The sequence below is a fragment of the Giraffa tippelskirchi genome, chromosome 6 (assembly GCF_054371585.1).
Source record: "Giraffa tippelskirchi isolate mGirTip1 chromosome 6, T2T-mGirTip1v1.2.pri, whole genome shotgun sequence".
Taxonomy (NCBI): Eukaryota; Metazoa; Chordata; class Mammalia; order Artiodactyla; family Giraffidae; genus Giraffa; species Giraffa tippelskirchi.
Genome location: NC_137280.1, coordinates 154,628,398 through 154,653,036, shown reverse-complemented (window position 1 = coordinate 154,653,036; position 24,639 = coordinate 154,628,398). Strand labels below are relative to the sequence as shown.

At 37.2% G+C, this 24,639-nt stretch overlaps 1 protein-coding gene across 2 annotated transcripts in view; it reads left to right on the top strand.

The window, feature by feature from the left end:
- HAPLN1 (hyaluronan and proteoglycan link protein 1) overlaps positions 1–24,639 on the top strand; it is an 89,818-nt gene that overhangs the window by 46,470 nt on the left and 18,709 nt on the right. Inside the window, exons 1-2 of one of the 2 annotated variants that reach the window (XM_081503918.1) lie at positions 8,899–9,212; positions 10,191–10,316. In XM_081503918.1, coding sequence (XP_081360044.1) covers positions 10,217–10,316 — 100 coding nt within the window. In that variant the 5' untranslated portion in view covers positions 8,899–9,212; positions 10,191–10,216. Of the gene's footprint in view, positions 1–8,898; positions 9,213–10,190; positions 10,317–24,639 lie in introns of those variants that run through there. The other variant, XM_081503916.1, reaches the window with a different exon arrangement.

Sequence of the window (24,639 nt, the reverse complement as noted above, 5' to 3'; positions counted from 1 at the left end):
TTAAAATCTTTCTACACCTTCTCAGAGTTTGATCATCGTTTAAAATATATGTGAGTTGCCCGATTCTTGTTGTTAACTAGTTTAGAATTCCATGTGGGATGCAGTGGGAGCTTAGAGTTGGATTTTGCATTATGTTGAAAACCTGTTACTGGCACATCTGTGATCCACAAAAGCTGTCCTGTAGATGATTTGCAGTTGTATTTTTAGATTCAGTTTTAATATGATGTTTTACTGACAGCTGTTGCAAATTTGAATTTTATAAGAAATGCTAAAATTTTAAATTAAATAGTCTTAAAACACTGTTTTGCAAGTTTAATTAGAAATACTTTCAAAAGCAGTTTATTTCAAACTGATGTTATGATCAGTTTTCTATCCATATAGACTCTACTTCTAGTTTAAATTAAAACATTTTTTTTCAAATTATCAAGTCTGTAGCCAAGAGGTTTGCATTTATTTAGTTGCATGAATATAAGCTGGAGTTTAACTCATTTTTATGTAACCTACATTTAAAAGTAGTCCTAACACTTGTGATTTTATTCATATTTCCCCATTAAAATATGAAGTGTTATTTTCCATGGCTTTAAAATGATGTAAACAAGTAGTAAAAAATGGAAATTGTTGTACTTTATTCACTTTTGTCTGTTTTTGGATGTTATATGTTTGTTAGGAAACAATGAGATAGCAATCTAAACTCTTAATAGTCTTCATATATGTATATATATATTCATTCTTTTACAATGCTTCAGAAAAAACTGCTTACTAAAACTATAACTATCCTTGGCTAAAACGGGCCTTCCAGGCTCTTTAAAATGCCTGTGTTCAAGTCCTATTTGAATTGCAATTCACTAGGGAATACGTCTACCTTTGTAGAGCTCTTAATTTAGTGCCAAATTCCTTGTCAGTATTCAAAAATCGTTCAGTATTACTGATAATGGCAGCAAGTCATTTGATTTTCTACATTAAGAAAAATATTTTTAAGGTCTAACTTTATATTAGTCAGTGTAATGCTTGTTATTTGTGCTGAGAATTTTGATCATCACTCAAGGAAGAATGAATCTATAAAATGATGTGTTTCCTGTACAAGTATGCCTATCAAGTTATATTCTTTAAAGTAAAGAAATTTTTCAGAACAATGCTAACATCTATACACATTTTTCTTGTTGTGGTTTTTGAGGAAATTATTCTAGGGCAGAAACAAAATTTTAGTGAAATTTTAATTTTAATCAAAATAACCTCTAGCATGTAGACATTATTCCCATAATTTGAGCATGATTATAATGCCAATACACCCTGATAGCAATCAAAATAGAAAAGAAGTTATCAGTGAGCTTGTGAAATGATAGCACTGCTAATTTATATACCAACAAATTTAATCATCTTTTAAGAATTGCTCATGAGGTATTTTGATTTTTGAAAATTTTCTTTAATGATAGAAAATGAATGTTTTCTACATTCTATGAATGATGCATTTTAATTGCATAACAATGTAATATTCATACTAGTTATAGTCTAATTTTTAATGTCCTATGGTAAAATAATTTTTTAGGGCAACAAAAGTAGGATAAATTCCCCAAAGTAAACAGAAAGGAAGACAAAAGATTTATTGTCTTTTAGTCTCACAACTATCATCAAAATGTATTGCTAAGCATATATTTATTGACTTCCTCTACTAACAACTCTCTGGTTAAGAAACAGACTATTAATTATAGAAGACATGCCCCCACTCTGAAAACCTAGAAATCTCATGTAACTAAAAGGCTTTTGAGTAGATGTGAGAACCCTGCAGAAGGTACATAGAGAAAGCTCACACAACCTGCCCAAGCTACTGAGGCAATGTCCATAACACTCCAGGGCTTTGGTATCCTAAGACTATCCATCTCTCATACTATTTTTTTCTCCAGCAGCCTGTGAATTATCCACTAGTGTTCAGACTAGAATACTGGAGTATATTGAGAGCAAGTCTGGAATTTCCTTGCAGTGAGCTGGGAAGAGAGTTTTACTGACTGCCATTGTAAATGCACAGGCCTTGCTATAGTAACAACTTCTGTTTGTTTTTTTTCTTTCTTGTCATATGAGTGGATTTTGATATCTACCTGTCCATTGGCATTATCTCATAAGATTGGAAAAGCACAGTTTATACTACCCACTCTCCAATACAATTCCAATCAAAGATACTGTGTGTAAATAAACATTGAATGGAATGTTCCCAGCATTTCATTACTAGCAATGTTCCCTAGCATCACTCTGTTAGGGTTTCACATAGTTATAACCTGGACTTGTCAGAATCTTGCTGTATATGCATCATTCACTTATTTGTTCAGCAATGCCAGTATTAGTTATTCAGAAAGAAGTCCAAATAAGTCACTGTGCTAATTAATATGTATATGCATTGCTTTCTCCCTTACTCCCTAGAGACTGAAGGACTTGACACTATAAATACCGAATATAATCTGTGCTTTTATGTTTGTTTTAGAAAAGCAATCCCAAACAAAAGCACTGTGGGATCCTTTCATAAAGCTGGTTTTGGAGAAGTCTAACCTCCTCAAGAATTACCTTAAGTAGGTTCAGATGGGTCAACAAGCAGCTGGAGCTAATGTGCTTTGATTAAGTGAAGAGTTGCTGAATTTGTCCCAAATTCTCTAAGAAAGAGCGGGCAAAGAACACTGAGCCAAAAAGCAGTAAGTGATTCAAAATGCTACTTAAACAAGCATTATTGATGTCATCCATTTAAAAATCCATGAATTTGTTTGCTGAGGAGAACAGTCCTAAAATGCAAAGTGAGTAGAATGGAGGGCCTGCTATCTCTGGCAAAAAAAAGTTAAATACCAATAAGAACAATGAACATGTGGAAGACTTTGATATTTGTCATCAACTATTCCAAGTGATGGATAAAATATTTGACCCTGAAGCAGTTGAATGACTTGGCTTAGAGTCACACAACTAGAAAGTGGCAGATCAAAGAACAAAACTAAAGTGTGCCTTTCCTCCATTATACTCATAACATGTGCCCTTCTCCCTAGGATAGACCCAATTTACATGGTTCTGTTTTCCCATATAGTTACAGTTTTTCTGTTCACCCTGTGTCCCAGTTTGGATGATAAATCATATGATCACATCAATTACCAAGTAATGTAATAAATATAATAAATATATGGAAAAGAGGAAAAAAATGAAGATACAGTGCATGGTAACAAATAGAGAAAAAGCAGCAGAAAAGCAAAATGAGAAAAGATAAAAGCATCTTTGAAATGAAAAATTTAGGGGAAAATAGGAATTGCTGCTGCTGCTGCCGCTGCTAAGTCGCTTCAGTCGTGTCCGACTCTGTGCGACCCCATAGACGGCAGCCCATCAGACTCCACCGTCCCTGGGATTCTCCAGGCAAGAACACTGGAGTGGGTTGCCATTTCCTTCATCAATGCATGAAAGGGAAGAGTGAAAGTGAAGTCGCTCAGTCGTGTCCGACTCTTAGCGACCCCATGGACTGTAGCCTACCAGGCTCCTCCATCCATGGGATTTTCCAGGCAAGAGTACTGGAGTGGGGTGCCATTGCCTTCTCCAAAATAGGAATTAAATAGGCTGATTTCAAAGTATGGAGGAGGAAGGAAAAAAAAAACTCACAAAATTTTAAATGCAGCTTATTTGGAGAATTGTGAAGACCCCCTAAGTTCAATTAGTCTAAACCTTTAACATTACCAGACATCATGGTGACCTCATAGTCTGGACATGGTCAGTCTGTTGCTTCCTTGTCCTTGGCGTGATAACTTGACCTTGGCTCCCTGAACCACCAGATGAAGAATGCTTGGTATTAAAGGCTTAGGCACGTGGTCCTCCAACTGAGCCTGTGTCAGATTCACCTGGGGGAGGGGAAAGGGCTTGTCAAGCACTGCGGGTGGGCCTCATCCTCATTTCTGATTCAGAAGATCTGGTGTAGGGCCCTGGGAATTTGCTTTTTTAATGGGCTTCCTGTTGCTCCTGCCCTCTGCTGTGTTTTCATTTCTGTGCTCATTCCAAATAGTGACCTTTGTTTTTTAATTAAAGTATAGTTCATTTACACTGTTGTGTCCAGCAAAGTGATTCGGAGTTATATATATATATATATATATATATATATATATATATATATATAATTCTGATTCTTTTCCTTTATAAGTTATTACAGTACAATTCTCTGTGTATATAAGTATTGTTTTCTGTGCTACACAGAAGGCCCTTGATGGTTACCTATTGTATATATACTAGTGTGTACATGTTAATCCCAAATTCCTAATTTATTCCTCCATTCCCCTTTCCCTTTGGTAACCATAAGTTTGTTTTCTATGTCTGTGGGTCTATTTCTCTTTTGTATATAAGCTCATTTGTATCATTTTTTTTTTTTTTTAGATTCCACATATAAGATATAATGAACTTTTTAGAACTCACCAGCCTTTGAGAAGGAGCTATCTTTGGTTTGTTATTTTTCTTACATTTCGCCATAAAAATTGATCAGGTCTGAGGTGAACTTGTATTGATAACAATACAAGTTGCATAGTTTTTATACTTTTTCAAAAACTTTCCACCTTAGGAAACAAAACATTACTATTTTATAGGTGAAAAAATTGAGACACGATGTATTGATTATGAGGCTTCTTGTAGAATTCACGTTTCCTTCCTCCTCCTGTTGTTCAGTTGCTAAAGTTATGTCCACCTCTTTTGTGACCCCATGGACTATAGCCTGCCAGGCTCCTCTGTCCATGGGATTTCCTAGGCAAGAATACTGGAGTGGGTTGCCATTTCCTTCTCCAGGGATCTTCCCGACCCAAGGATCAAACCCACATCTCCTGCTTGGCAGGCAGATTCTTTACCACTGAGCCACTGGGGGAACAACCTGAGAAGGCAGAAAAAGTTCCTTCCTCCTGACCTAGGACCTTCCCCACCTTCTCAGGTTACCAATGAATCATGTCAGCACACTGATGATGGCTCGAGTAGGAGGTCATCATGATGTCTGTGGCTGGACATCTAATTCAGGGCATCATAAATTCTTTTCTGCTTCTTTAGTAATTTGCACTTTCATAGAACAATGCAAGATGATAGAGCGGATGCTGTGTTCACTTGGAGTTTATACAGACTCACTCCCTGAGGGGAATTTTTGTTGTATAATTGAACAAAGTTTTTTGATTTTTTTTTTTTCAGTAATGACTTCTCTTTTGAGCATTGGGTATATTCCAAGCACTTCTGCATTCTGCTCCATTGTGTGCTATAAATCCTGAGGCTTAGGTAACAGCCCAGAGGTTCCTCCACACACTGAACAATTCAAATGCATCAATAGTCTGAGTTCTTTAGCCATCATTTGGGTCAGTGGTCTGACTTCTGAATTTTACATACCTGCAGAGTCAAAACAGAAGACAAAGCCAATCAAAAACAATAAAACAAATGATGAGATAGTGTAAGGATGTCATTAAAAATATATTGCTAAATAAGAATAAAATATGATCTTAAAAAAACCTAAAAGTTGTAATTCCGTGAAATAAAGGCCATTCGAACAGTAAAAATAATAACAAAAAAATTACTTCAGAAAAAGAGCAATTTTTAAAAGTTGAATTAATTTAACCTAATGAAAAAGTATACTTTTGCACTCCCGTCTTTTCTTTTTTTCATTTCACTGCACCGCTGACCATGAACCCACCTCTAACTAGATCAGACTTGATAGCAAGGAGGAGGAGATTCAGTCTATTGTAGAATAGTTCTGTCCAATCAGATTCTATGGTTTGTTCAGTTTCTAGCAACCTTTGTATTGATTCTCATAATTTGTAAACTAAATTTCAAGTGCTAAACTGAAACCTAGTCAGTTTCACTATGCCCTCAATGGAGGAACAAACCAACTCTTCAGCCTTCTGTACATAATAACACATGTGATCTTTATAAACAACATAGCCCCTTTAGTCTTGGTAAGTCTTTTTCCCGGGTCCAGTTTTAAATTCACCCTTCTTCTTGGCGCAAAGTATAGTTCTCGGTGCTGGGCATGGAGTGAGAAAAGCATTCCAGCTTTGGACATGCACATGTCTTGTGCCAACAGGGCTGTGATCAGTGCTATGCCTACAACCCAGTGAGAGAAGGCTGGGGAGAAGCACTCCAGCTTATATGAAGCCTTGAAAGAGTTGTGAGAGCTGCTGGCATTCCTCAGGGTACCAGGACTCCCCCAGTGATGGTGGTGGATTGTGCGGGCTCTGGGGTCACATCAGACTGCCCAGATCCCCCGCTTCTCACTTGACATGATGGGGAATTTGCCACACTGACTCATTTTCAGAACTGCGAAATGTGTATACAAACAGATTGACTTCAATTTGGTTGTTCTGAAATATAACAACTAAATGGGTGAAGCTTCAAGGACAGTACCTAGCATGTACAGTCATCCCTAGGTGTCCTCGTGAGAACTGGTTCCAGGATGTCCTGTGGATACCAAAACTGACTGATGTTCAAGTCTCTATATAAAATGGAGTAGTATTTACATATAATCTAGGCACATCCTCCCCTAATTCTAAATCTCGAGATTACTTATAATACCTAATACAATGTAAAAGCTACAAAAATAGTTGAAATTAAAGTTCTGCTTTTCAGTACTTTCTGGACTTTTTTTCCCAAATATATTTGTCCTGAGATTGGTTGAATCTGAGGATGCAGAACCCACAGATACAGAGGGCCCACAATAATAGTAGTTCAGGGAATATGTGGCATTACCTCTCAAGACACAGAAAATAGCATACATGCTTTCCATTTGGTTTTATTTCTCCATTGTCTAATTAAATAATAATTTTAGCATAGTAGGTATTTAAGAAATAGCAATTGGCCACTTTGGTACTAGACTGTTAGTATTACTTTCTCTGTGTCTATCAAACTGTGAGACTTTTAAGTTGGGTAGGTATCTTGCTTCTAAATAGTAGCTCAATTTTCACCAAAGCAGAACTGTAAAATTACAGTCCTATGATGTCTGTGACTGTGAACACAGACATTTCCATATGAACTCATCTTGAAACTGGCTGCAGCATCATGGTTCCAAAGTTCAGTAGCCTGTAAAAGGAGACCATCAGTGTGTGAGTTGCAAGTGAACTAAGAATGCTAATTCAAGGCCAACAATAACTGGTTGTATAAAAGCCCCCAAATTTTCTAAATTTTGCTCCTATAAAAAACTGAAAAATTTTAACCAAAAATATCTAGACATTCGGAGAAGACATCATTACAAACGCAAACAAGCAGGTCTCCTTTGAGGATCAGCACATAGATAGCTGGCAGAGCCCTCGTCCTCACGAACCTAGTGTAGTGTGCAATGCCTCATGTGTACCTGCAGTCTGCTTAGACATCTGAAGATTGTGTCCCTAAAGCTTGCTTATCTATTTTCACGTCTTTTGGTAAGACAGCCATTATACCAACAGAGTAACAAAGGTCATTTCCACTTTCTCCTGCCTGGACTGCATTAATGCCAGTGTGGGATACTTGCAAGTGTTCACTGATATATGCATTTATTCTAATCACAAATCACTGAAGATGTGAAATGTCCTCACAGATTTTAATTAAAGATGGTGTGTGTGTATGAACACACATTTGTGTACCCACACATCTGTGTACCCACATGTGAGCTGCCGTGGCAGTGCTCATGACACCATCATGGTATTGTAAATGAGGCAGGGCAGAAGTAGGTTAAGACAAGTGCCATCTGACCCCTCGTACTTCTTGGGGGAAAAGTTTTATATTCACATATAACACAAGTCAAAGATTTAAGAGCATAGTAGGTTCAAGTAAAAGAGCCTAAACAAAAAAGGTAATGAAACAAATAAGTAGATTTCTCTTTCAGAACAATAAGTGCAATTCAAAGTAGGTGCTGCTTTTGCCTGAAGCAAACACAAATATTGCTGCTTTCTTAGATATGTGACCTCCAGCAAGGTGACTGTGTCAGGAAAAATAGAAGCTTGTGTTTCACAGTATTATTGTAAGGACTTCATGTGCCAGTATATGCACAGTGCTTAGCAGAGCACTTGGCAGATAACAGACATTCAATGAAAAGGAACTGCTGTTATTATTATTATTTATCCCCAGCACTGTCTCTCCCACCCTTCCCCGAGGATGTTTGCATTTTAAAATTGGGTCATTGGATAGTTAATATCATAACACAGTGGAATGAATTCTTAGTGATATAATTTTAATACTATGATATGGAATTAAAGGAGATAAATTTGTGTGTAATAAATCTTGGGAAAATTGAGTACAAATCAGGATGACTTCTATGGTAGGATGCATAACTGTGTATGTGTGTGTGTGTGTATGTATGTGTTTTGAGAGGAGAGTATACAACTCTCTACAAGTTATACTGTAGATGTTCGATTTAATGTGCAAGATAATATAGCAAATTCTCTGCTTCGGCTCATCTTGACCCTTCTTTGAATGTCTTTTTTTAACACTCACTTGTATATTTTTCTCATCCCCTCTCTTCCACAACTCCCCCTCTCCTCTGATGCCCACGTCAAGCAAGAGAGCACAGGACACCTCGTGTATCGGCTGGCCCACTATCTTATGTGTGTGTCTGTAATTGTGCCAATTATATTCCAAATTCCAGAAGGTCACCTTTATTATATATTTTCACCCAAAGCATTATTCTGGACTGAAAACAGGTGATATTTGTTAACAGTATTCATATAGGCAAAAGTCAGTAGCTTCAAAAAAAATCATTTCCCAGAAAACCTCAGTAAACTTCTGAAAATAAAATCAGCAAATCAGATAGAATTTTGAAGGTGACATTTTAGTTTCTTGGGAAAGTAAGTTTCTCAATTTGCTCATCCACTGTCTTCTTTCTGTGACATAATAAAAAGGGTTAAAGCAAACACTAGAGACTGAAGTCAGAGCATCACAATGATTTTGAGAGGAGGAAACAGGTACTGAGGTCTCTAGAGGGACCTGGGAGACGTCTGTGATTAGGGCATTAGGCTCTGGAGAAGAGGCTGGCCTGCAAAGACCTCCAGGAACAGACTCGGAGCTCTTTAATAAGTATTCCAGGGAGTCAGGCTTTCCTGGAAAAAACAAATTAGTGTGAGAAGCCAGTACTGTGCAATTTCAGTTTTAAAAATAGCCAAGTATTGTTAAGGCTGCTGTGTGCATGAGAGAAAAAGAAAGCCCTTCTTAATATCTGCCTCAGCTTCCACATTAAAACAGAGGAGCTACACTGAAATTCTTGCAAAGGTCATCGGGTGTGTATCATCTGGAATCACTTTTTGGTCCTTACAACGACAAAATTTGGGGGGGATTGTGTCCCTTTTTATCAAATTGGTCTTGAATGAGGATAGCCAGGCAATGGCTCTGCCGCTGTCATTCAGGACCAGAGCTGTGCCTGGCTGTCTATTTCAGCTCTTCATTTGCCTAATTGCCCTGCGAGGTTGGCAGGGATGTTCCCTACAGCCAAGGCTCTGCTGACTGCAGAGACCCTACCTGGCACTCCAAGTTGATGCGCCAGCATTTCAGGTAGAAATGAATGAAAAATCAATCAGGATGACTGCAGTAATAGCATGCACAATTCTAACCTCGTTTGTCTCTAATTTTCAATTATTCACCATAGACCCAGGCAGTGTTTAAGATGGTGAGTCTGTAACAAATCTGCTGCTTCTATTTAATCAGGCATTTTTGTGTGTGTGTGTCCTCTTTTCTTTTTAGAACAAGCAAATCTAACCTGCTTAGAAAGCCATATGTAAAATGAATGATGATGTCAAGTTTCATGCAAATATTCTTTATTTGCCCTGGCTTAATATTCAGTTACAAATTAAACTGGTTGATAAATATTCACATGTAGCTATATCAAATTGTTTTATTAACTTGTACTTCAAATTCAGAGGTTTAAATGTTTTAAGTCTGTTTATATCTTTGTCATATCTCTTTTAACTTGCTATAACTCTCTATATCAAAACTATACTGTTCTAAATAAATTTCTAGATTTACAACTCTGTAAAGATAGAGTTAAACACTGTTTGGACTCTGGCTACATAAGGGAAACTGGAATTGTTCAAAGCTGCAGTCTTCAGCTCCCAAAGAGAGCTACAGTAACTTTCTGAGCAGATTGGGTTAAATATTTTTACAGACCCATTCTAGGATGATAAGGCAGTAAAAGTTGTGCAGTGCAACACTCCAAAGGGTTCCAAATCTCACAAGCCTCTTTGTATGTGATGCTCTCACAGTGAAGAAGATTATTTGGGCTACAAAGATGAAGAGTCTACTTCTTCTGGTGCTGATTTCAGTCTGCTGGGCTGATCATCATTCAGACAACTCTACTGTAGATCATGACAGAGTTATTCAAATCCAAGGTAAGAAAACGCAGCTTCTCTTATGAAAGTTAAATCCATTTCAAGTTACTTAGAAATGTTATGTGATTTCTTAACATTTATGTTAGTGCTTCTCAATTTTAGTTCTGCTGCACTGAGTTTTTCTATTCCTTTCTGCTAATTGGTGAACATGCTCCCTGGCTTTTGAATGCTATTGCGTTACAGTAGAGCTAAGAATCAGGGACAATTAAAGTGGATTGGCTTAAGAATATCCAACTGCAGGGAGTTGATGCAATTGTTCAAGGCTTTTCAGTTGCTATCTTCTAAGTAGAATGCAGGGTAGAAAGTTTATTTAAAGACAGGGCAAAAGCAGGGAGAAATAAGGAAGTAAAACTTACACATAAGGTCATTCTGTTAGAGTCATCAAGAAGAACAACATGAAAATGAGTCAGACAAGCTAAGTTTCAGGAAAAAGAACTTACCCTGTTAAAAATCTCCTTCGGTAAAGCTTTAGTTTCCACAGAGCAATGCTTTCCCTGCACGTTTCTTTCCAACTCAGCTGAATCCTAAGCCTGGGAGCTGTAGCAAGATTTGAGGCTGCAGTACAATGCAGCTATTTCCTCAGCCCCAGCTTCAGATGAGGGACATCCCGCATTAAGAAAGCTAAGAGACTTATGCAATAAGAAAAAGATAGTTCCAAAGGAGCTGGAGCTTCTCTCTTTGCCCTTGTATGCCGAATATTTAAAATAAGAATTACAAATTTAACAGTTTAAACATATGATAATAAGAATTTTAGATGAACTCAGTTTGGGGACCAGAAACATTATAAGTTTGCTATAACTCAATATCTTCAAGGTCAAAAGTTCAGTCTCAGAAAATTGCATCCACTGTTGAAAAGTATGACTTGTGAAGGTCAAATGATAGTGTAGATCTGGCTAGAAGTATTTTTCTGTATGTATTATGGCTACCCAAATAGAACTCTGAATTTAACAATGTCTAGCTATTTTAGACATTTCTCTTTCAAACCTCCTTGTTTCTAACAGCTTTACATTTTTCACTATTGGACCATAAAAAGGAATTATATAATCACAAATTTCACTATGCAAGCTGCTGACTCAGCTATTTTCTTTACTGTATAAAAGAATAATCAAGGCTGTTTCCCAGAGACTTAAGACATTTACACATAGAGATTTCTGATGAAGGATAATATCCTTTTAATGTCAAGTCAAAGTCAATTCAGCCAGACAGTAATACCTAGTAATTGTTAACAACAGTTTTAAATCTCATGGAGAATAAACTTTAGCAATGGTTTTAAGTTATTACTAGACTAGATACCTGTTATATTATTAACTATGTATAAATCGTTAAGTCTAAATTTCATGCAGAGTATAAAGATATTTTAAAGTATATTAGCACTTTAAAAGTTATTCCTGAAAGAAGCCTATAAGTCAGACTCAAGTTTTCTCATCAAGAAAAACTTCTGTTGCTCCAGTCTTTCCATCCCCATATACTCTATTGAAATTTAGTGCAAAAGAATTGCTGACACAAGGTATCAAAATTATCCAGATTATTTGCCTACGCTATCCAATTTTTTCAAAAATGACTTGCTAGTCCATTTCATTTTAATTGTAAATTAATGTTCTTAGAAAGTTGCTCTGAGCTTTCAAGTAATGAAACTACAAGGTCTACATTTTGCTCGTGGAAGTTAATACTGAAATATGATTTGGGTCGATGTTGTCATGCTATGTCCATAGCTGAAATTTATTTTAAAATTGCTCCAGTTATTTGTTCTCATTAGTTTCTATCCAATAAAAATTTTTCTTTTTTTCTTTATTATAGCATTCAGATTGAACTTTCATGTTCTGGCCCTTCAGAGAAACACTTCCAAATATCTGCCATAATTTCAGGCATCTTTTATAACACAAAAATAAGCTCATAGCACAGCAGGTAATCATTAAAGCAGACATCTTTCATTACTCACTTGAAATACTGAATTATTCTGTCACATTTAAAACTTTTATTTATCAGACATGGCCGAGAGGAATTTAAGGGAGCTGAAACTTTCATAAAATTTTGTAAGAATTTTGCAATCAAGTCATTAAATTAGTAATCTGAATCTCAAAGTCCTGAATCATACTGATAAGCAGTAAAAGCTTCTCTAGTAATAAAAAATTATTCAATATTCATTTTACTGCAAAAACACCTTTTCTGTCTCTCATTTTCCATTAATTTTTAAAATTTTTGCACTCTTAATTCCCCAGGCACATCACCCTCAAATTCGTCTTGGCTGCCTTGATAAAGATGCTGAACACTTTGTTAACATGTTCTTAACTCTTATGCATGAGTTACCCAATTATTTTTTCTGAGGGTTTTTTCCCTATCTGGCTATGGGAAATTCTATAGATATGTATGCAAAAAAATTTTTAATCTAGTTTTTAAAGAAAGTCAGAATACCAGGGGGGAAAAATGGCAGGTATAGATTCCTATACAAAGAGTTTCTATTGAAAAGCATTTTTTTGGTGATGAAAAAGGAAATTGTGCCAGCTTTCCATGGGGAAAGGCATAGTTTTAGCTAAAACTGCACTTGTGCTAACTCACTTCCTTTAATTTTTTATTGAATCAATTTGATTACATGAGAAGGCAAACTACACTTGTCCATGGAGTCTGCTAAAAATCTGTAATCAATTTATTCACTTACATATCATATACTGTTGGCAATGTGGGGATAGTAATTTCCTCGAATACTTCTACAGAAAGAGATAGCTGCTGTTAATATTGTCTCTATAAATATCTCAACTAATGGATTATATTCCTCATTTCATGATGTGCCCAGTCAAACAATATCTAAATCCTTTGAAACTTGAGTTCGTTAGGAAGAAAAGCAGAATTTTTAAAATATTTAGATCTGGTCTAAAAATTCTTTGTAGATTTTCAATTACCAGTAGAAATTCAGAGATGATGAATATACTTTATAAAATATAACTTTTAAGAAAACATTTATATGGACAGCAGAGAAATTTTATGACCATTTGCTATTAACCAAAATAGTTATACCGAATACATAACTGCCTGTTCTAATCCATGTCAGTGATCTAGCGACTCCTGCCTCTGGTATTTCAGGTGCAGGCCTTCTGATGACCAGTTTAAGATTTTTTCCCCTACTGCAACTTTCTGGCTTTAGACCTTGAGCAATTCACTTAATCTCTTTCAGTCTCAGTTATCTCATCTATAAAACTGGACATAATCACTGTTTATTCCATAAAGCTTTATGAAAATTAAATTAGATAATATATGGGAAAGTGCTTAGTACCCAGCATACAATAAGCTCCCAGTAGATGATTGTTGTTATTGCCACATTGATTATTTCTTTACTGTCATGGAAAAATGATTTTTTAGATAAAAAAAAGGAACACAAACCCTGGTGGGAAAAGCTCTTCCTTTTCAAATTCATTTGCTAGCAGAACAATATCTTACGGAGAAGGCAATGGCACCCCACTCCAGTACTCTTGCCTGGAAAATCCCATGGACGGAGGAGCCTGGTAGGCTACAGTCCATGGGGTCGCTAAGAGTCAGACATGACTGAACGACTTCACTTTCACTTTTCCTGTTCATGCACTGGAGAAGGAAATGGCAACCCACTCCAGTATTCTTGCCTGGAGAATCCCAGGGATGGCGGAGCCTGGTGGGCTGCCGTCTCTGGGGTCGCACAGAGTCGGACACGACTGAAGCGACTTAGCAGCAGTAGCAGCAGCAGCAGCAATATCTTACTTTAGTTCTAATGAAATAAAACATTTTATAAGTAACCTTCTTTGCCCTTTTTAAATTGTACAATTTAAGATTTCCCCAATGGTATTAAATATTATCTGATCACTTTTACTTTCCTTGTAGAAATTGAATTTTTCCAAACCTAACATATGTATCAGGTAAACACAACTAAGCTCCTTTAAATTTTTTAAAAGAATAAGAGGAAATCTTGGAAATGAAAGCAGTTCCCTTCTTTATAATGTGCCCAAATGTGTGCTCAGTCGTGTCAAACTCTGCGACCCTATGGACTGTAGCCCGTCAGGCTTCTCTGGAACTTTCTAGGCCAGAATACTGGAGTGGGTTGCCATTTCCTACTCCAGGGGATTTTCCTGACCCAGGGATTGAACCTGTGTCTCTTGCGTCTCCTGCATTGGCAGGTAGATTCTTTACCACTGTGCCACCCTTTGTTATAATAAGTGAAATTTATAAACACGTATGTCAAGAGATAAAGCAATTAGATTTTTTAAAGAAAGAATTGTCAGAAGTTCATCTCTTTGTGAGTAGAAAAATTAATGCAGATCTAGCATCCCTTGCAGAAGTGGACACTCCCCACTCAGTGTGGCTGTTTCCTCCTTCTTGTGTCCCAAACCACTCTTCCATCCCAACTTAGTTAGACTGTCAGCTTTGTCACCCTCCAGCTAGACAGTAGTGCCTGGCACATAGTAGGTGCTGAATATATGTGATAAATATATCAATGAGTGTAACGAGATACTTCTAACTTGCTGCTAACATAAAGAGCACCTCTTAAATCCTGCAGCATCCATGGCATTTAGCAACACATGACATGTTGTGTGGGCCTAGTATACATTAACTGTATCATTCTGTAATGTTGGCATAAAGTAAATCATAGTTAACAGAATTTAAGAACTTAAAAGGACTTTAATATAGATCGTTGAAGTCAATATCCCATTGTACAAATGAGGAAATCAAGACCCAGAGCTTAAATGTTGCTTGGCCCAGGTTGCATGGCTGATGAGAAACAATTTCTCTTGCTAATTCCCTTCGCTTCCTCAAATTTAGGATCATTTTTCACCTTCTTAATGAACTCACTCTGCCTACCATGTTCTGCCCTCTTCTGGCACCCTGATTTATATCTCATCTCCTTTTCCTTTTCTCTCTAGTCTTGGATATCTACTTTACTTATTTTTATGTAATTGTTTGTGTCCATCTCTGCCACAAGAACATAAATCAGCTCCACGAGGGAAGGAATCTTTGTCCAATGCATCCCTGTCACCTAAGTTAATACTACTCTGCATGTAGTATGTGATCAATATGCTTGTTGAATAAATTCAGGACCAAAATCCAGAAACTTTTCCTAATCAAGCTCAAGTCAGTCTTTGCAAATTGCAGGGAAGCTTTTAGTTTGTAGAATGAGAGGCAGCAAATAGGAAGATTCTGAGTTTGGGTAGCAAATTTTGTTCGATCACTTTTATGGCTCCCACACTGCACCTAACATCTTACTTCCAGGAGAATCAACCAGAGGCAGGATACAGCAATCCTCCTAATGTGTGCATGAAACTTTGAAGAATATTTGATTTACATGTGGTCACTGCAATGCTATCATGTTCTTTATGTAATAGCTGCAGAGTAAAATCTGGCGGTGCAGAAAGTATCAAAAGTGATTTTAATAATATATGATCATAAACTATCTACTGAGCCAGAGTTTAATGGGAGAACTAGATATGTGTTCTCTCTTTCACTTAAAACTCATTTGGACTCAGACTCTATGAGTCTGTTATTAAAAGTTAAATTGTAATTTTTTTTTGAGGTATCATATACTATTTACAGCTACAAATGCAAAATCCATGAATGTCAACTACATTTTCCAAATTGCATTTAGCTAAGTGCATACACTATTAATAATACTATCTAGAAATTATTAGCTAACAAATATCAGAAATTTCATCATGAAACTATAAAAATTAGCAACACCCTAATTCTAAAATCTCTTCTTAGTTTACTTTAGGATGTAAGATCAAATATGCTAATAAGAACTTACTACATTACACACAGGCTTATCATTCGATCAAAATAAGAATATCACCAAATATATAATAAATAAACACAAAAGAATGAAAATGTATATACAAGCATATATAAATATATATTTGCAAAATACTGCACAAATACACATATACTCCTCTTCAGCCCGCTATATAACACAATACCATTGACTGGGTGGCTTGTAAACAATAGAAATTTATTTCTCACAGTTCTAGAGGCTGGGAAGTCCAAAATTATGATGCTGGCACATTTGGTGTCTGGTCAAAGTTGGCTTCCTAGTTTAGAGATGGCCAACTTTTTTCTGTGTCCTCACCCAGCAGAAGAGGACAAGGGACCTATTCTGGGCCTCTTTTATAAGGGCACTAATTCTATTCATGAGGGATCCACCCTTATAACCTAATCACCTCCAAAGGCCCCACCTACAAATATCATCACATTGGGAAACAGGCTGCAATATATATGAATTGGGGGAGGAGGGGACAAATGTTCAGTCAACAGCAAGCACCTAAATAGGCAAATAGGCATTGGGAATAGAATGGTGATCAGAACACACAGTCTTTGTCTTCATCAAGTTTATGGTCTAGAGAAAAGCAGACATCACTATGAATATAGAACTACTAACTGTGATAACTGCCATCAACTAAGCAAAAACTATAGGTTGGTTGTAGGTTGATATATACTTTTGATAAATCCTTTAATCTATATTCAGAAATATATATGTATGTTTTCACGCCAACTTTGCATCTGCTAGCCCATGGCTCAGTCTTCTTCACATTTGTTTGTCTTTTGAAACAATTTACTCATTTAGGCATTTGTTAAACATCGGCCTTCTTTGTGCAAAACACTGAGTTATTCTCTGTAGGACAGACCATCTCCTCAATGAGCTTAATCACAATATTATTAGAGCATCAAAGGTGATAAGAAACAATTAAAATAAGTGTTATGTAGAGGTGGAAATATGAAGAAAAGAATAATTAGTTACCAAACAAAAATATCTTACTATAAAACTTTGTATTCATACTCACTTTTTAAACCCATAAAATACATATTAAGAATATTTCTAATCTTGTTACTGAGTAACCTAAAATTCTGAATTCTGTGTTATTTATAAGGCATCTATTTAAACAATGTATTTTGGGATATTTCCAGGTATAAAAACCTATATTTAATAATATTTTCAGGTAGCAGAAAATTCACACTAAAACAGTCATTGCTTTCTCTGTTCCATCTTGGGGGCTGAAATTGGCAAATTATGTGGGAAGTCAATGATTATTTGGAAACTTTCCCAAAGCTTTTTTTCTTTTTCCCCAGAAAAAGTCAATTAAATAGAGAAGCCTTTTTCTTTGGTTGCAACTTGTGCTAACCTATAACTTAACGGCTTAATGTTAAAGTAATTTCAACATGCTATGTTTCTCTGACTTTCCCTGTTTCTCTGACTTGATAGCAGGGGATATCAAGAAAGAATAGGTTTAGATTTCTTTGTTGTTTGGCTCTTTATTTTGAATATAAAATGGAAACTACTCTTTTCAGAATGTAGTTTGGAATACAAAAATCTATAAAAATGCTAAGAAGTTAAAAATATTTAATTAAGAGATATCAAAGTGAAAATATCTGGTGGAGGGAAATCTTTATTACTAGCATTTTGATTTCAAAATGAAGTCACTGAAAGCATAAGAAATCTAAAAGTTCTATACAAACCACTCAAAAACATTTTGTGTCTTTTATATTGCTGCAATGTGGTATGTGCACATGCACGCATGCTTAGTGGCGTCCAACTCTTTGGCACCCCATGAACTGTAGCCTGCCAGATTCCTCTGTCCATGGGATTTCCAAGACAAGAATACTAGAATGGGTTGACATTTCCTTCTCCAGGGGATCTCCCTGACCCAAGGATTAAACCCACACCTCCTGCTTTGGCATATGAGTTCTTTACCACTGCCCCACCTGAAAAGCCAATGGGGTAGTGGCACTAAATACACATATTCTCAAAAATAATTATCAAATCAACAGTACAAATTGGAGCCATTTTAATCTTGTTTTAACTAAACATGTTGGTTGTTAACTTCAGTGCTTACTTGGAGACTAATTACCACACGTATAAGCTCCAAGTAGTGTGTTTTTACAACCTGGGGATGGTGCTGTGAAGTATGCTAAACAACACTGGGTTAAACAAGAATTTTACCTACCTTTTCCAAACACTGTCCACTCAAGCAAGACAAGGACATCAAGGATGAAAACACAGGAAGACCATAGTCCATCGAGAACAAAATTAACAAAGCAAGTTAGAACTGGGAGCATTTACTCCAGTAAAGTGTTCAGATGGGGTGAAGGAGGTGGAAAGAAAGAAGAGTCCTATCTTATTTCTAAAGAATCATAAATTTTAAATATCAATAGAAACACCATTGAAAACATATCCTTGAAGTGAGGAGACTTCCACTTCTAGAGGCTTCTGTTTGTTATGGTGGTGTTTGCCTGCTTGATTTTGAGCAAGGGGCTGATGTACTATGATTCCCATGTACAAAAGACCAGATGGATAGTGGATTATGATGGGTGAAGAGTAAAAGTGAGGAAACATTTAGAAGGGTCTTGAGGTAGTTTAGATGAGAAATCATGGTGGTGTGAACCAGGATGGGAACAGTGGAGATGGATGGAGATGAACCAATTTGGGGGGAAAAAAAAATGGAGACAGAGATGGCAGCACTTGCTAATAGATTAGATGTAGAGATTAAGAGATTAAGGGAAAGGAAGGGGCACATCAAACACACCTTCTAGATTTTTGGCTTGAACAAATGGATGGATGACGAGGCATAAAATGAGTTGAGGAAGACTGAGAGAAGAACAAGTTTGGACAGGAGAGGAAGACTCAAGTTATCTGTTTGGCATCCAATATATAACCAGCAAGTAGTTGGATTTACTATTTCAGAGCTCAAGGAAAAGTACACTGGTAGAAAGCTTTGGGATCACCAGTACATAAATATGTATAACCATAGGACTAGATGAGATCACCTGAAGAAGGAGAAAATGCAAGCAGAGACAAGGAGATTGCCCTGGTCTGAAGTTTGGAAACCCTCAGCATCAACTGGTGGGGGTAAAGGAGGTTACAAACGTCACACATTCACTTCTCAGAGTCTAATTCCTGATCACTAATGTGTGGTCATTTTTTTCCCATGTAGCTTTAAAAAATCTAAATGAAGTGCAAGTATTTAAAAATAGAATAGGAGATATTTGTCTTAAAATGTGCATTTCTAGCATCTGCTGAAAAGTTGAAAGTCCTGCTGTTTTTCAGGCTGCATTCTCATTGTACATCAGTGGGAACCAATACCCGCTCCCTTTAGCATGGAGCGTGTGTGCCCAGCAATAGTACAGTCCCTTCCACTCCCTGTTATTTTCTGGACTGTGGTGCTCCCTTCACTTCTCTTGCCCACCTGGCCATTTGTGTTCCATTTACCTTTCATTTTGTTTCAGCACTAAACTTAATACTTGACACATTATAGGCTATTAATTCATGATCATTGATGAAGTAAAGAATCAACAGTTTCCTTTTGCCTCCAGAACTGACTCTGGACAGTATTATCCTGATGTTTTTCACACTAAGTGAAGACAGTAACCATAGCAATGTATAAAACCAACAGCGTCCTTTCTGTAAATTATGGATAACTTGACCTTACGTTTCACCACAAAATGGAAGTAGTCTGAGCAGAGACAAGTAGATTTGTGCCCTTTCCCACATGAAGACATGTTTCTAATAATTAGGGACTATGGTTAATTACAGCCTAATGAAGAAGAATGACTCATGCTAATGTTTCAGTTTCTCCATACCCTTTGAAATAAGCCTGTATTACAGTTAAAATCCTGGAAAGCAGGTTTCTTCAAAGATTGTAATTCACTGTTAATGAAGCAATCAATCTTATTTTCTTATAACATATTTCTTAATTTCTCTATGTCTGTGATAACTCAATTTGGTTTTATTCTGTCTCAAATAATGGAAATCAAATGCTATTTCATTATCCATAAATCATTGATAACATGGATAACTTTAAATTCTGAAAATTATTAACAAATGCAAACAACTCTGGGTTGACACAACTAGCATGACTGTCTCTAGTTTGGGGACCAGTTATATTGAAGTTACCAATAGCAATAAAACTGATAAATTAATATTAACATTTAAAACCACTTACTATGTGTGATCCACAATAGAATGTGCATGGCCTCGAGCTTCTCAGTGCGTCCTCCCCACCACGCTATATAAAAGTGGTTATCCTCACTGAAACTGAGAGAGCGTCTCTAGCTTGCTCCTGGTCATTTGGCTATTAAGTGGTAAAACTGATGTTCAAACTCAGGCAGGCTGATTCTTGTGCTCCTAACCCACCAGGAATCATACAGCCTCCATTTAAGCCTTCTCTTAAAAACTTTTGAGCAAAGCAGTAGGTAAAAACGGCTCCCGTCTTGTTCCAGTCAATTGCTATAACTATGTTCCAGAAGAAATTAAATCACTATGAAAAAAGATCTGATCTCGAGCCTTGGAGAAACTTGTCTTACAGGCTGCCATAGTGATTCTGAAGAGAAGTTCATGGGGCAAGGTGGGGGTGACAGCTACATATGCATACATTCCACCCCTACCCCCAAATGAAGACTGTCTGGACCCCCAAAGAAAACTGAGGAAGAGGCAAGAAGTCGGATTATATAGATATAGGTTTTGTTTTGTTTTTTTTTAAGGCTTTAAAGTGGTAGTTGTGAATTAAGCTCCTATGCTGTTAAGAACCACTAGGACAATCACTGTAAGTTGATGAGATGCAAGTTTTTGGGACTCAGTACTTTCTAGGAATTGTCTTCTGAAAGAGCACAGGAAAGAAGACAATGTTGAAGACAGAAGCTGGTTTGCATACCTAGCACACTCCCAAGTATAAGCGTTTGTTAGTAAGAGCCAACATTTACTGGTCATTCAGGGTGCCAGGTACCAGGTTAAGCTCTCAGTGTATGACCTCCTTTAATCTTCATGAGAACCCTGGGAGGAAGGTGACTTAACTCTTTTTTACTGATGAGGAAACTGAGGCCATAAAGGTTAAGTGACACAATGTAAGAGGCATAATTCATAGGCTTAATCAATAAACTATAGCTTCTGGGATAACAGATGAAACAAGAATGAACATGAAAAGACAAAAGCCCACAAAGAACTTAGTCAGCAGAACAGAGCTAAACACCCTTACCACACTTTTCTTCTTCCTGGTCAAAACAGATGAAGAAAAAGGAATTAAAAAGAGGCAATATTTTTCAAGATAGTAACAGTTTTGGATTTACAGTTCAGAATACAGATTTTTGAACTGTGTTCAATGGACGACTCGAGCTAATTGGAGGCTCCTGATGTCCATTTCCAGCAAAGAAGCTTAAGTTTTTATATGGCAAAAATTTGTCTAAGTTATCTTTTTTGGGGGGCGGATTTCCACTGTCTCTGAAAAAAAACCTATAGGCTCTAAAATAGTGATAGCATTTACTGTTATTTTTTCACTATAAAACTTGGATATGATAATAACGTGGTACACATACATGATCAACATCACCCAAACAATACTATATTCTGGTGTTGGGAACCCATCACAGAACTGCTTTAGCTCTAAGGCAAGTATGGGGCTGAACCTCATAGGCTTACAAGCCCTGCACTTGCCCAGCCTCAAGACTGAAGAAAGGGCCTGAAATCAGCAACAAAGTCATCAATGGTTTAATGGATGAGAGAGCTTACATGTCTGAAGCAAGGTCCTGGAGCAACACCCCACTGTGTATGGCAGAGAGTAGACAGGACCTGGCTGTAGCCTTCGCTCCCAGAGGTAAGGGAAGGTTATCAGTTATAGGGGGAAGTAGAGGCCTGGCGTGCTGCAATTCATGGGGTCGCAAAGAGTCAGACACGACTGAGCGACTGAACTGAACTGAAAATCAGGTTGGTTCATTAGTTACCAGGGAAACCAGCAGAGGGGAATGCCTCTCACCTCCCCTTTGATAAGCTATCATGGTGGAGACATTCTGATCTAAAGCTAAAACAATCATTAGATGGGGCCTGGGGTAGCTATGTAGGAGGGTCAGTCGTGGGAGTACGGTGTAGACGAAGCCAGCACTGGGGATATACAGAGAGCAAGAGAACAGCCATCCTGAGTGGCCTGACCATAACAGGAAGGAAGATGGATGTGGTCAATACCTAAGAGAACGCTCCACAGCACATCCATCAGATAATACAGGTCACATGGCATTTAAGGAAACTGAAAACACAATTCTAGGTACTCTGGTTCAGCTGTAGACTGACAGGAACTAGCAGGGGACAAAGACTATACAGTGGTTAGAGAGCAGGTAGGTTCTGGCAGAGAGTGGAGGGGTATTGAGACGAGTATGTTCTTGTAGCCTGTGAGACCAAAAGGCAGGGTCACAAAGGGTGAGAAACAGCAGTAATCACTTTACAGCAAAGAGTAACCTTCACTTACCTTATCTTCAGCTTTGGATTCTTCCTTTATAGTCGAAACTAGATGACAGTCAGTACCTTTGTCAGCAGCATCTTGAAGGACTGGAAAAAAAAATGAGATAAAACTTTCATGTTTTGAAGACCTGTTTAAAGATAACATTATAATTAGCAGAGCCATAGGTCTTCTACAAAATTATAATCCTGCAATTATAACAGTATACTACAATTCTAGCTACCAGCTTCTTGTGTGTATTTCTTGGCAAAGTGTTTTGTTTATTTTGTCAATTAAATTCCCTTGACCATTTTGTGTATTTTTATAACATTTCTGTTTAGTGTGTGAGCAGGTGATACACACACACAGTTCAGAAGTTTTTAAAATATGAAAGTACAGTATACACAGTGAAAATCTCTCAGGAGTTCCCTACCCACACAGCTACCTTATCTTCCCACAGGCTATCATGTTATTAGTTTCTTGGGCTTCCAGTAATTCCTTCAGGTATAGTTTAGTTTAGGCAAATATATATATGTCTTCTGAATTCACACAAACGTTAAGAAGTACACATAATCTTACAAATCTTCAGATCAGTGTTTGAACTCCAGATGAAAGTAAAGACGGGCTAGGGATAATTCCAGCAGAATTTCAAACTCAGATCAACTCGTTGAGCGCAGAGGGCAGACATGATCTTCCTTAGGGCCTCTTTCCTGCCTTGTCAGGTTGTCCTTCCTGAAGCGCTGAGTCAGAGACTCAGAGTTCTTACAGTCAGGAAGAGTTGGGGAAGAAACTAAAGCTCTGTCTCTGATAAACTAAAAGCAATTAGCCCTCCGAAAGGGCAGTAAATGGTGTATGGGGGGCTGGGGGTGGGGACAATGGGGGGACCCTTGTAAAAGTTTCTGATGCAAATCTTACTAGACACATCAGAATCAAGACCAAATTATGGGAGCTTCTGACTCCTAGCAAGCAACTTCAGAAACAATTAGGCTTATTCTGGTCTGAAGGAAACAAAATACAATCATCCCTCAGTATCCACCGGGGATTGGTTCCAGGACTCACCTGAGATACCAGAATCCTCAAATGCTCAAGTCCTTTATATAAAATGTTGCAGTACTTGCATCTAACCTACAGGCATCATCCCCTTATACTTTCCATCACCTCTAGATAACTTACAATACCTAAAACAATGTAAATATTATGCAAATAGCTATAAATACAATGTAAATGCTATGTAAATACTTGCTGGGCATACAACAAATTCAAATTTCGCTTTTTGGAACTTCCTGGCATTTTTTTTTTTAAACAGTTTTTATCCCCAACTGGCTGAATCCCAAATGAGGCATGCCCAGATATGGAGGACTGACTATAATTATAAAGAGTTAAAGGTTAATGAGTAACATAATTTTTTCCTAAATTATATATCCTACTCAAATGTAATGTGTAAGATACCATGAGAGATAAATGTCTAAAGCATGTATTCTTTTTAAATATTGTGTCTTTAATACATATATCTAGCTGTTTTTATAAAAGTGTTTTCATCTTAGAGCTATATTATGGTATAAAGCATGTGCAGGGGTCCATGTCTACTACCATAGCTGAGTGCAGGCTCTGGGAGGCACTAGTCTAATTCACAGACGCTTATCACAGGCCAGGCACTATTTTGATGCTGGAGGAACAGTATAACAAGATGTGCACTAGAGAGACTGTCATTAAACAGACAGAATGACTGTTTTCAATAGACTGTGGTAAGCACAGGCATAAAGATACAAATCCAGCCTGGTTTCTCATCCTTGGGCAGGCTGGCTGGCCTAAGGGAAGTAACAGTTTCCAAAGTGTTAGTCTTACACATCTCAACCTATCAAAGTGACAACAAATACCACAAAAATAAGGAACCATTTTTAAACCCTTATGCAGCATTTTCAAATGACTCATAGTGGAGCTGGCACTTGAGTGTCTGCCGACGAGCTTGGAATGTAAGGGAGGAATTAGTTTTCTGCTTGGAGTGATAAAACATTTTGGAAATAGATGGTGGTGGTGGTTGCACAATAGTGGGAAAGTAATTAATAGCACTGAACTGTGTACTTAAAAATGGTTAAAATGGCAAATTTTATGTTATA